We start from the raw sequence: 14392 nt of genomic DNA on the forward strand, positions 1-14392 counted from the left end.
TTTTCTTATTATTCTTATTATTGATTTGAACCTCTGTTTCTACTTTACAACATATCCAACGCGGTCGATTCGGATGTCTATGTCGATCCACGTCAATGTCCAAAGATTGGGACCACCTGGAACCTTGCCTGGAACCCTTAAAAATGTATGTTCATAATGACCAAATGTCACTTAAATGTTTGTAGGCATATAACTCTGACAGTGTATAAATGGAGCAAAAGGACCCTTAACAGCTCCATTTGGTTCCATTTGTACACTGTCAAAGTTATGGGGGTCCTTACCACTCACTGCACTGCAGTGCTAGCCTATTTAGGCTAGTTATAATATTTGTATTGTACTAGATAAAATAAAAATCAATTAATATACTGACAGTACTGAAGGTAATTAACCAATGAGCACGCATATTTCGTTTCAGTGGCGGTCCAAAACGGACCAATGACATTGAGGCTTCAATGTGCACCACTTCCGCTCCGCCCCAATGTGAACCGCTTCCGGCAGATAGCTACTTGTTCAGGGAGGAGGAGTGTTCAGTTTAAGGGTTGGGCCAGCAGGCGAGAGCAGGCAGCCGACAGACGGAACCGCGTTATAGGTCCAACAACCACACTGAAACAGAACAGAAACTCAACAACACATTTACATTGTCCAATTCATCGTTGAAATGAAAATATTTGGCTAACACGGCTTGCTGAAATATTATCCCACCGCGGCTTATTAACGTTTACAACCTCAACATTTCGAGGTTGCGTGCTGCAGTTCTACTGTCCCAAGGTTAGCTTTAGCTGGCTGGCTAACGATAGCCGATTAAAAAAAAACTAGTTGAGCTAACTCGGTAGCTAGTTTAGCTATCCGTTCACATTGATTTAATACGACCACAAATACGGGAATAGTATGGCCGAAGCCGATAAACTGAACATCGATTCCATCATAACACGTCTCCTGGAAGGTAAGGCTCACTTATTTTGCTTCGTATTTTCCTGGCCAGGATAACGTGAGCTATTCGAGCTAAATTGGCTAAAGCTAGCTAGTTAGCTGCTTAGCTAGTTAGCCGACACTTCACTAGTGTCGTCGCGCCTAGTTGAGTGAATACAGTGTTAACAGTTATTGGTGCCATAATATGTCCATGACATGTGCTCTGTTATCTGTTCTGCACCACCCATCTTAAATAACATCACCGTGTACCGACATGTTATTATGGTACACTATGTGCTTGTGCTATTATCCATTGCAATTATGCAGATACTTGTATGTCAGATTTGATTGTGGGGCATGGTTAAAATTGACATCTAGGATTCTAGGTTCAGAGCCCTTCTTAATTTATTTGGAAGTTCAGCATGCGGGAGCAATGTTCATAATGCCAACAAGGGACTGTCAATGTCCCTTGTTGGCATTAGGAACCTTGCCCCCGCAGTATGCTTGCTTGATTGGAATTTGTATTCAGTTTGTACTAATGGGTACAGTTCAAGGAAAGTACAGATAACTACAGTAGTACAAAAACTACTACGAGGATAAAACCACTAAGACTAGTTTACATCAGGGTCCTCCATTTTCAATTCACCATGCTTTGTTTGGGATAAGAACGAAGTGGTTTATATTTAACTGTGCATACAGCACAGCATCTTATACATTATGGCCACGGGTGATGATTGTTGCAGGTGGAAAGAGACCTGCGTCTGCTGTTGCTATCTCCCCTGGTAGCACTAGCAATAACATACTGGGCTTACTGGCCATGCTGACAGCATTAATAACTTACACAATCTTTTCTTTTCCAAGAGATGTTTTCATGGGCTTAGAATGCCAATGTATAATCACTTTGAGGGGCATGGGGAAATGTGTGCGGGAGTTTTCTTTTTTTAAATGTCTTTAAAATAGTGCAGTGAAAATGAGTATACTCAAGTATTGATTAAAAAATTAAAAAATATACACACACACACACACACACACACACACAGTCAGATTTTCTTTAGTACTTCTTGTAGTCATTCTAAGCATACACTATATACATAATGGTGGCAACAGTCGAGCAATTAAAAAATATACATTTTAAATGTACACTTACACTGTCAATTCTGCTATAATACATCTAATCTTTAAAATTAATTACACAATTAAATAATTAGGTTTGTTGGTGTTTCGTTTTTTTTGTGCACTCCAGTGCTATGATTTAATAGACCAGCGTTTAAGCAAATGCCTTCATCAGGGTGTAATTTTGAGTATGTGTCATGGTTATATCTTGAAAGCTGAATTTTGGACATCATTTTGTAACTTATTTATTCATTTACCAGTATTATAATCTTACCTTTATCAAACCCATTGTTTATGTAAGGTATTTAATTCCTTGTCTCCTTTTCCCCATTAATATGCATTCCCTATTATGTGCATGTGACCACATGACTGTCATCAACAAATTGATGTTATAGGTGCAACCTGTTCAGGATCTGTCTGATCATTTCCTTCACTATTTTAACCCTTAAGTCTATTTCATACTTGTGTCACATGTAGAAATGTCAAAATGGACTGTTTTGCAGCACAGTTAATTGAAATCTAACACAGTCACACACAGTCATGATGGCCCATATAATAATTGCGTTGTGTAAGTTTTGCACAAAGTGCTAATTCGTATATTTCTGCAATTCAGATTGTTCAGCATTTCAATGCACTGAATGCAGCATAAATGATAATCTGTTTTCATGTCTGGATACTCAAATATTGCATGCAAATATATATCTGTCCTCTACTTCAGGGGTGGACAACTTTGACGATGGAGAGTGCCACTATATTTCCACACTCACTCCAGAGGGCCACACTGGCATTCCATATTACTGTTGTAGCAAAATAGCCAACCGTACATGCTCAAAATGCGTTTTGACTTGAGGTTGTACTTGTAGATAGCTATATTTGAGTTGAAAATAAATCCTGAATACGTTTTTTGCTATTTTTTAATTGGAATTGAATTATAGTTATGCTAACTTTATGAACTAAATACAAATACATTGGACATAAAAAAAAAGACAATACAATTGTAATAGTAGTCATTAAGCTACTAATTTATAGACTAAAGTAATTACAGCAAGTCATGTTTGCATGTTTGGAATAACAACTGAAATCAATAATACGGTATATCCGTATTTATTCCGATATTAACCTGAGGGCCACATTAAGTGAAGGTGGAGGCCGCATATTGCCCCCGGGCCGCCAGTTGCCCATGTGTGCTCTACTTCATCTCCCTCTTTGTCCCTGGTCATACTGTTTATGTCCTATTTATATGGCCTACTTGCAACTACAAAAGGTTAATAGGTAGCTCAGTGGTTTGCATTGTTGTCTTCAAAGTTTCACTGTTCAAACCCGCCAAGGACCTTTCTAATCTATGTAGAGATTATTTTCTCCTCTTCATCTTCCTTTTCTCCTCCTCTTCCCCTTGTTTGGCCCCATCTCATTGCTGCCTGCTGCTCTACTTTTATCTAGTTTCCTATGGCTAAATCAATGTCAAATGTCAATATTGTTGATCAACCAATAATGCCATTTGCCAATGTGGTGGTGATGGTTTTTTCCCCAACCTTGATTCTTTTCAATTTCTTCTTTTCAGTAAAAGGTTCCAGACCTGGTAAAAATGTTCAGCTGACAGAGAATGAAATCCGTGGCCTCTGCCTCAAGTCCCGCGAGATCTTCCTTAGCCAGCCAATCCTGCTTGAGCTTGAGGCGCCGCTCAAGATTTGTGGTAAGGCTTAGTTGTGGTGTTTTGGGTCGAGGGAATTGAATTCCTCAAAGTGCGGTCAGCGTTTGCATTCGTAAACATTCCAAGATCTCTGATGCTGCTCAGGAGTTCTGGATTATTATAAGGAATCAATGTATATGTATGCATGTTTATTTAAAGGACCGACATCCCTGCATGTCATTTTTTATCTACAACATATCACGCTAACTTTACATAATTGATCATTTCCACTCAAAATTCGTGTAAGTTTGCCTCTTCTAATTAAAACGTTAACTTACACTTACCTGAGTCTATGTTGGCTTAGCCTCACTGTGCTGTTAACACCCCTCAAGATACCAAATCCCTCTCAATTTTGGCAGTAATAGTTAAATTGCTGAAAATAAACTGCTGTTTTTCACAAAGCTCTGAATTACTTATGCCAAGCTACTTTTAAAAAGTCTGTTTTTCCACATCTTTTCAAATGGCAAGTTTGAACGATCTTGCGTAAGGATAAACATGAAGATACCTTACAGAAAAATACTACACATTTTATGTACGATATGTGTATGAGAATGTGCCTTTAACATCACAATAGCACAATGGCTGACTGAAGAAATTGGCGATGCCACTTTAATACTAATGCATGGTAATGAATGAACGTTCCCAGTTGCAGACTAATTACAGAATTGGTGTGTAATGTGTTTAACACTGATACTCTGGGGAGTTGATCTCCCTCTCATACTGCTGATTCCACTTATTGGGAATTGCTGATTTAAAAGAATGCGTGTTGTTGTTTTACATGGTGCCACTGCCAACCACTATCGAGCCCTTGCCCTTTGTTTTGAACATAAACACCACAGAACAGTCACACATACAACAAATCTTGGAAAATTGGCAGCCGGTTACATTCCACTCTGGCCAACACCACTCCTTTTTATGTTCCTCATCAGGTGACGTCCATGGTCAGTACTACGACCTGCTGAGGCTGTTCGAGTATGGGGGTTTCCCTCCAGAGAGCAACTACCTGTTCCTGGGAGACTACGTGGACAGAGGGAAGCAGTCCTTGGAGACCATCTGCCTGCTGCTGGCCTACAAGGTCAAATACCCAGAGAACTTCTTCCTGTTGAGGGGAAACCATGAATGTGCCTCCATCAACAGAATATATGGCTTCTACGATGAGTGTGAGTCACGTGGCATGCATTTAACCCATTCTGACCTGAGATCAGATTCTAAAAATGTCTGTTTTGAAAATGACAGTTTTCTGAAAAAGCTATGTTTCTGTCAGTCGTTCTTCGATTTTTCAAAAAATAGCTAAAGCATAACGTAATGCTAACACCAAAAGGGGTTCCCGCCTAAAATGGGATAAATGCACATGAGCACACATTTGTTTTTCAAAGTAATTCTTTCAGGTTTCTCTTGCCTTTTATTGATACTAGTGAGTTGTCACAGTGTAGAGAGACTGAAAACAAGGAGAGACTGACATGCAACAGGGTTCTGCTTGGTTCAGGATTCGAACCGGGGAATCGCTGTCAGGCATGAGAACCTATATGGTACAATACATGCCTTAGCAACTGTTATCGACAACACTAAAGTATACGGCGTTTATTTTATTTGACACAGACTTAACAATATTAGAACTGCTTCAACAAATGATTAATAACAAGCAGTAGCTTCATTGTATTCAGTGTTCCGCAAAATGTTAAGCTAATTGTTACGGTTTTGTTACCTGTACAACATATTCTGGTGGTCTTATTCTGGAAAATATGCTAAATTAATATTTTACTAAACTGTAATCAGGTTTTGACTGCCAGAAAAATAAGCATTTTGTTGGCTTGCATCCTAATGGTGTGAAAATGTGCTAGAAAACGGACCTCGTCTTCTTTCGTGTATCATCCTCAAATGTCCAAGTTGTCCAACTCAGTATTGTGTAGCCACACCCTTGTCTCTGGTCCGACTTGGAAGAGGCCGGCCTCCGAAGGTGGTCTGTACAGGGGGCAGTTGTTAGTTATGTGTTCGGCAGACTGCTCAGGCTCGCCACACTCTCATACTGCACTGTTCGTCAATCCCACGGGTCACCTGGTAGAGGACATACCATGAAGTCTCAGTCCTTGTGCAGCAAGCCCATGTTCGAATCTGATCAGAGGACTTGCCCCATGTACTTTTCTCTCTCCACTGTAACTGTCAATAAAGCTTAGAAAATGCCCCAAATATAAAGAAAATAAAACCTCACTAGCATTGTGGCACAACATTGTGTGAAAGTTGGTACATTTTTGTACATTGATTTTTTTGTAGTCCTTTGTTTACTGGATCATTTTTTTACATCCACAGTGCCTGGCATATCTTGTCAGGTTTTCGTGAGCATTCTTATATTAGAACAGCGTAACCAGAATTTAAAGTTGCTCCAAGAAGCTGCTATTTGCCACCAATGCATACAATTGCCATCAATAACAAATACAACAGTACAGCAAAGCAAAATACACTATAATCAGAAATAAGTGCTTGGGGTAAAAGAGTTTAACTGAGCTGCCTGCCTCGACAGTGATTAATCACATGCTTTTTCACAGCTATTTCCAGAGCCAGGATTATGTAAAATACAAAGTGTACCTGATGTTTTGCAAGAGTGGCAGTTGTTGGGACAAGCTTTTATGGGCCCCAAGATAGGGTTGTAACCAAACAACCAAACGCTTTCCGCCTCCTGCAGGTAAGAGGCGGTACAACATCAAGCTATGGAAGACCTTCACAGACTGCTTCAACTGTCTGCCTGTGGCTGCCATCGTGGACGAGAAGATTTTCTGTTGCCATGGAGGTATGCCTATTTTGATAACTACAGACAAAAGACGAAACCCAAAATGTGAACACCAACTGCTCCAAATTGGGACAGTTACAAAGACTGCACAGTATATAAGTAAAGCTCAAAAACTGGTTGTTTCTGTATAGCATATTTGACATAACGTTGACTAGATTCACTCTGTGCACTACATGTGATACATTAAACGTTATCCGCTCTGAAGTGAGCGCTGGTGTGGAGTTTAAAATAAGTCTGTTCATAAGATATGTGTCGGTGTGTGTGTGCGCGCCACTCTGTAAACTATTTCAGTGTAAGTATACTCTGCTTTCCCTCATCTAGGCTTCTCTGTAGAGCAGGGGTAGGCAACTAAGTTTGTCCTCGGACCAATATCTCCAGCACTTCATATGCGGTACTCCTGTTGCCTACCCCTAGCCTCGCATAGCCAGCCTTCATCTGCCTTTGCTATGCATTTTGCCCCAGGCAATGGATCTTTTGCAAAACGGATATTTTCGCCCTCCGTTTTAGAAAAAATCCCTGCCCATACGACAGATCTATGTGCACACACAAACGCAGAAACGCATTGAACACAGGATAAAATCACTGCAGTAGCAGGTTTCAATTGTATAGGCTATATTATATTTGTTTTTTTTATTTACACTTATGAGGTGCCAATCATATTTTTTAATGAAGGAATAAGTAGTCCCCTACCACATTTTAAAAGCCACCTAAATTGTGAGTGGAAGTGGAACATGTTTCTTTCATTGTCTGTCAGCATGTCGCACTGTGCGTAAATCTCCAAATCCCGACTTTTCTCTCCATAATTAAAAAATGATAGACACTTTACCATTGCTCTGGCAACTTGGCAAGTCCTGCACAGAAAATAATAGCAGAGGCAGACCTATAGAAGTGTCGCGTCCACAACCAGTTGTGAGCTTGTAGAGTGGCTATATTTTCCAGGTGTATAATAAATGTCATGTGATAATGTAGGCTAATAAAAGTTCACGTGCGCACATTGTCGGCATGCAGGCAAGGGTGCGCCCTTTATACCTATAAACAGGAGAGAGATGTGCCATATATGCTCACAGTGACCCACAGTAGGCTACTTTACAACCACGCAATTTTGCATTTGCATTCACACCTCTTGCACCCTCTCTCTCTCCCTCCATGACCATGGAGAGCAAAATACTGTGCAATGGCATTTAGCCTGGGTCCTTATTGGTAGGTAAATATCCACAGTTTATCTGTAGTGGTCCGCAATTAACATATTGTTCAAGCTTCGCACTCGGCACATAATAATAAATAAAACTATTTGTATAGCACCTTTCATGACATAAAATGCAGCTCAAAGTGCTTTACAGAACAATGGAGAATAAAAAAAGCAAGGCAACGACAAAAAACAAGCAGTAATGCAACACAGTGAGGACATGAATAACAAAAAAAAAAAAAAAAATGTTGTAGAAGTGGGTCTTGAGCTGAGCTTTAAAAATGTCTACAGAGGCTGCCTGACGAAGGTACAATGGGAGCTTGTTCCATGCCGACGGCCCGTAGAAGCAAAAAGCTGCTTCCCCGTATTTTTTAGTTGCCATTTTTTTAGGCAAAGCGAGCAGGCCAGCAGTGGAAGACCTTAGGGGGCGGTTTGGGACATATTTAGGCAGGCAGTCATGTAGGTAGGAAGGTGCGAGACCATTGAGAGCTTTATAGACAAGTAAAATAATTTTAAAATCAATCCTAAAAACAACGGAAGCCAGTGCAGTGATGCCAAAACTGGAGTAATATGTTCTCTCATCTTAGTTCTAGTTAAAACTCTGGCTGCTGCTTTTTGGACAAGTTGTAATCTGTCAGTTGTTTTCTTAGGCAGTCCTGAAAAAAGTGCATTGCGGTAATCAAGCCGAGAAAAAACAAAGGCGTGGATTAGCGTTTTTGCATCGTCCAAGGACACATGGGCTCTGATTCGTGCAATATTTCTAAGGTGAAAAAAGGCAATCTTGGTAACATGATTAATGTGTGAATTAAAATTCAATTCAGAATCAATAATAACCCCCAGGTTCTTTACTGTACTGTTACTTTCTACAGTCAGGTTGCCAAGTGTGCTTAATATTGATTCTTTCTGTTCACTAGAACCGATTATAAGAACTTCTGTCTTATCCTCATTTAGCTTGAGAAAGTTCTCATTCATCCAACATTTGATGCTAGACAGACAGGTGACCAGCGGGTCTAAAGCACAGGGATCATCTGGAGCCACAGAAAGATATAGTTGGGTATCATCAGCATAGAAATGAAAATTGACTCCGTGATTGGCAATGAGTTCGCCCAATGGCAGTATGTACAAGGAGAAAAGCAGAGGGCCAAGAATCGAGCCCTGTGGAATACCAGAACTGATGTTGAGTCAAACTCGGCTAGATTGACAAAGTAACTTCTATTTGATAGGTAGGAGGAAAACCAGGACAGGGCCGTACCAGACAGGCCTATCCAGTGCTCCAGACGCTGTATTAAAATTGAATGATCAATCGTGTCAAATGCAGCCGTTAGATCTAGAAGTAAGAGAACGGATACATGTTTCTTGTCAGCAGACACCCTAAGATCATTCATTACTTTTACAAGTGCTGTTTCTGTACTGTGACCTTTCCTAAAGCCAGATTGGAATTTGTTGTGCACATTATTGTTCTGTAGAAACACATCCAATTGATGAAAGATGCATTTTTCTAAAACCTTGCCCATATGAAATCACCAGTCCGCACTGGACTAGTAGGTTGATATATTTATTATTGGATGCAGCAGAGCAGAGCCTTTGCTCGCTGCAGTTGATGCAACATATGATAAGTTTTAATGTTAACGGTGATATATAAACATGGATGGAACAATCGCAATAGATATTGTGTAGTTTCCATGCAGGCACAAGCTGCATTTCTCACCTAATTATAGTAAAAATGATATGCGGTGATGTCGTTTCTCAAAAGCTCCGTTTCACATGACTACACAGATCCACTGATCTGGATATTTTCGAAAATCTTCACTTATCCCATTTTGGGCGGGAACCCCTTTTGGTGTTTTAAACTATGTTGTAATTTAGCTATTGAAAAATAGCAGATCTACAAGCTCATAGCGCGCCACCTAGTGACGCGCTACGAGCTTGTAGGTCTGCTATTTTTGAAAAATCGTAAAAATGTGGCGCAAATCTTTGAATATATATTCTTTCAACTCTGGTCTAAACGCTGTTTGCGTGTGGCTGAAAGGCCCAAACGTACACAAAATGCGCGTTTTGCAAAAGATCCTTATACGTGTAGCCTAGGCCTTAGTCTGGCCCCTCTCAATTGGACCACGGAAGTGGTGACAAACCAACCAGATTCGTCTGGAACCAGGCTATAACCAACTAGAGCCCAGTATGCAAATAATTATATGGGGTGGGACATTGCAGAAAATAATCTAATACTGAGAGGGACGAAACTAATATCTACGCAGTGATATTAGTATCACGAAGCGAGGCTAGCCTAACCCTGCCATAGAGGCTATGCATCATCATACCCCAAAGTTATGCAGGAACGCCTACTGAGTGGCAAAGAAACAACTTTCTGACCTTAACAGCCCATACATCCAAACAGAGAAGTCCTATCTGATTGTATTAAACAACGTTAAACTCTCCAACATTGCAGTTGTATGGAAAGCTTGAATTATCATCTATCTGCAACGTTTGTTTTTCTTCATACAAATCCACCATAGACATGTTATGAGCTACTTTCTGTCAAGAAATTCCATGCCGGTGATTATTATGTGGAAGTGATCGTTTTCAATATCGCAACGTCCTTCAAGTAAGTTGCAATGAGAAAGTGGAAGCCATCATAGATATATATATAAGAAAGCTAGATGGCTCACCCGCGCTCTGGCCAATGGAGAGCGACGTTGCTACGTGGTGGCCATCTTACCTCAGGGCTGCATAAGATTGTGTCTATGGGGCATGATGTACTTTTAAATATATATTTCAACCGATTTTCAAACTGTTTGGTTTGTTATAAACGTCAGGCGTCCGCATACTCATATGCTTTTATACGACGTTCATATAAAAGAAATTAAGCAGATAAGTGTCCTGAATCATAGCCACGTTGACAACGTTTGTAATAAACCAACCCGTTTGTAAATCCGTCAAGATTTGAGCGATTTATGACTGTTTTAGTTTGAGCTGCCATTGAACATACTGTACTGTAGCCCCGAAGTAAGATGGCTGCCGGGTGAACGACGTCAGAAACTCCGCCTTGAGCCATCTAGACTTTATATATATCTATGGAAGCCATCGATCTCGCGATAATAAAATTTTTATTTCTTTCGTAAAAAATCGTTTAAAACAAATCTGCCTAATGATGATGTCACTGGTGGACAGATTTCTGAACTGCCCACAGCCCTCCTATGAGACACATACTCAGTAGAAATAAATGGTGCCATCTTATCATGATTATTAGTGAGGACCTATTATATGAAGATAGGTCAAAGTGGTGAAGTCGTCCTTTAAGGAAATCAGTTGAGTATACCCGAGTTATTGGTAGTGAAATAAGTGGTGCATGTACAGTATCTAACACAGACACTCGTGAGTAGAAGTGGCTGCCGCTGCACCACTTAAAAAAAGAACATGAAGGTTTAAATTAGTACCCTAGCCTGCCAAACCCGAGATTCTCAGGTTTGAGGGTTTGTATTCTTTAATCCATTTTTTGATGCGATCGTATCGCTAGCTGATGTTGCTACCCGCATCAACACAGAGTGGGACACTGGCTGTGGCCATTTTGAACATGCGCGCGCATCCACTTCCAGTCTAAGCCCACCATTCACAGCTCTGTATCTCAGAAAGAACATTGAGGGGGGCGTTTCTGGTGAATACAAGGGTTTTCAACGGGCTGTAGAAGGCGGGCTGACACTCGTGGTCGCCTTTTTCCGGCACCGACCGACACAACATCCAGGCATGAGACCACACACAGCAGTTTGTCATTGTAACATTCGGTTAAGGATATTTGGCTCTTGTGTTACGCACGATAAAACCTTGGCAATACGCTATCGAGGGATTAATTAATGCTGGTGCGAATTGAGTTAACATAAAGAAGTTGGTTGACCTGGTTCTTAATTTGTTTTTATGCCAGAGTCTGTTATTTACAAGCAAGAGAATAAATCATGCCAATGGTGTATTGGCATTTTGTCCCCCTGACAGTGCTTCTGTAAAACTTCAGCGGTCAAAATATTATATATATTTGCTGATTGCTGCTCTTGTAACCCCCTTAAAACATACTTACCGACTCTCCACTGTGTAGCGATTTTGACGATGAAGCTCTATGTGGTGTTAAGTTGCCTGCTGTCATTCCTCTCTCCCCAGGTCTGTCTCCAGACCTACAGTCTATGGAACAGGTGCGAAGGGTCATGCGCCCCACTGATGTGCCCGACCAGGGCTTGCTGTGTGACCTGCTGTGGGCCGACCCAGACAAAGACGTGCTGGGCTGGGGTGAAAACGACCGTGGCGTCTCTTTCACGTTCGGCGCCGATGTCGTCACCAAGTTCCTCCACAAACATGACATGGACCTTATCTGTCGGGCCCACCAGGTCAGTTGCAGTGGGAGAGCCTAATGGTGGGTGGGTGTAGGAGCTCACAGTAAGGACTCAAGGTGCTTCTTCGGGTTAATAAATAGTTGTGCTCTTTGAAAGAAATTGATATGCATGCATATAGCCGTAACAGGCAGGGTTTGAAGAAAGACCTCTCTAACTTGATCAACACTGATTGATTTGAAGAACACGAAATGAAACTGTGCTGCGACCATCTATGTCTACTATCAGTGCATTTCTGGATTTTAGCACAGTCTTGATGATAACCAGGTAGGAGGTATATGGATAGATCTCCTTCAGTGCCACCTGGTGGTCACCAGTTTAGGCTTTGAGTGCCAATTCTCCCATTATAAAAAAGAGGGGGCTTTTTTTTTTGTAAGTAAAAAAAAAAAGAAATGTAATTTATTTTTAAATTACGGGATTACGTCCCTGGCACTCAGTGCATAGTTGATTTAGATACGGGATTACGTCCCTGGCACTTATCCTGTTAATGATGACACTGCTTTGCTAAATCTAGTTCTGTCTCTTCTGTTACATAAAACAGGAATTGCTAGCTTCTGTTATCGTGCCTGATTGTATTGTGTCCAAACACAAAATGAAGGAAGTCACCCTGTTTCCTTTTGAACAAATGGATAACATGCGTTTGTTTTCAGGTGGTGGAGGACGGCTATGAGTTCTTTGCAAAAAGACAGCTGGTGACACTGTTCTCAGCTCCAAACTACTGCGGTGAGTTCGACAACGCTGGAGCCATGATGAGCGTGGATGAGACACTTATGTGCTCTTTCCAGGTACGAAACGGACACATTGTGTGTCGTGATCCCTTTAAATATAATTCATAGCATGAAAAATGTATTATTTTGGGGAATATTCTTTGAAAATGTTTTGAAATTATAATTAAAAACAAAATGTAGGAAACAAAAAAAAGGAACCCATTAAAATGTGTGAGACGCACAAATGGTTCCTGACCCAGTGTTTGGGGAAACAGTGATTGCCTTGCTTGTCATTTAGTTAACTTCTCTATCATCTTTCAGATCCTCAAGCCGGCAGACAAGAAGTTGTTCTACGGCGGCGGTGGAGGCATGGGCTCCGGCCGTCCAGTCACCCCCCCAAGGAAAGCCAAGAAATGACACGCAACTTTGCCCTCAGTCTCCACCTCTGCCCCCATCCCTCCTGCCCTCTCTACCTCTCTTTTTCCTCTCTTTCACCAAACAGCCAGAAATCAAACCAGTACCCAGGGCTTATTTTTCCTTTTTTTTTTATCTGTACTTCTTAAAACATTTAATGTTATGAATTGTCTTGAGTGCGTGCGTGCGTGCGTGGCGTGCACAGGAGAGAAGAAATACACAGAGTTGTCTGTCTGCCTGTGAGCGAGCATTAAAACCTGTGTGTGTGTGCGTGTACATTATGTGTGAGAGTATTAGAGATTTGTACTATCCCGCGCTCTCTCTCTCTTACCACTTAGCCCCATTGAAAGGTTGATACCACAGTAGTTGTGACTGAAAAAGCAGGGTTGGCGAGACCGCTGCCCTGACGAATTTAGCAGCAAACTCCTGTGAACAGATGGCATGTGTGTGTTTGTAGGGGAGTGGGGGAGGTGTTTTGTTTTTCCCCTGTCCTCTACTGTAAAATGTCAAACACAGTTGCGTTTGTTCATGTGTATGTGCACGCTGCCATGCTGATCCTGTTCAGAGTAAGATGTTTCACTATCCTTGAGCAGGAAGGCAAAAGTGTGTCACCTCGTGTCCCGAGAGCGTTAGCATGCACTTAATCACAAACATAAACGCACACATGACTCTTTTCACAGATTCATACACGAGCCAGAGCTGTAAAAAATAAACCACACAGTTTAGGTTTGTACAGATTTGATTACTTGAAAGAGATTTTTTTGTGAATTCGTTTTGTAGTATTTCATCAAGTTGACCAATAAATAAAGCAAGAATCTCAGTTAAATTGTGCCTTTTGTGTATGTTTTTAATATGGTGATATACTGTACCCAATGTCATAACTTTAAAATTCTAGATTAGAAGGTAACGGGAAGGGTTTTTCTTAGAAGCTGGCATTACAACGTATTAATAACTTATCAAAGTTCTCCCTTGAATGCTTCCTAAATGCACAGCAGTCAATGAAACCCAGGGCTTTAAAATTATTGTGCGCATACAATTTCAATACAGTGTCCACTGTCCATACAATCTTAAAACTTGTAGTTCCTGCAGTTGTAGTTTGTTGTATGCAAGAAATGTTCAGATCCTGTCCACAGGGTGGTGCTCTTGAGTTCCTTTCCTTTGACTTGTATACTATACTTGAAGTTTGCAATTGCATGCAGTAATATAAAAGTAGCG

At 40.9% G+C, this 14392-nt stretch overlaps 1 protein-coding gene across 1 annotated transcript; it reads left to right on the plus strand.

Moving 5' to 3' along the window:
* Positions 1-526: 526 nt before the first annotated feature.
* ppp1cab (protein phosphatase 1, catalytic subunit, alpha isozyme b) lies at positions 527-13997 on the plus strand. Its single transcript, XM_083788164.1, has 7 exons — positions 527-943; positions 3584-3715; positions 4642-4872; positions 6393-6497; positions 11830-12053; positions 12707-12841; positions 13085-13997. The coding sequence occupies exons 1-7, from the start codon at positions 889-891 to the stop codon at positions 13178-13180; spliced, it is 978 nt and encodes a 325-aa protein (XP_083644290.1). The 5' UTR covers positions 527-888; the 3' UTR covers positions 13181-13997.
* Positions 13998-14392: the final 395 nt, after the last annotated feature.

The sequence above is a fragment of the Protomyctophum parallelum genome (genome assembly GCF_964188405.1).
Source record: "Protomyctophum parallelum genome assembly, chromosome: 17".
Taxonomy (NCBI): Eukaryota; Metazoa; Chordata; class Actinopteri; order Myctophiformes; family Myctophidae; genus Protomyctophum; species Protomyctophum parallelum.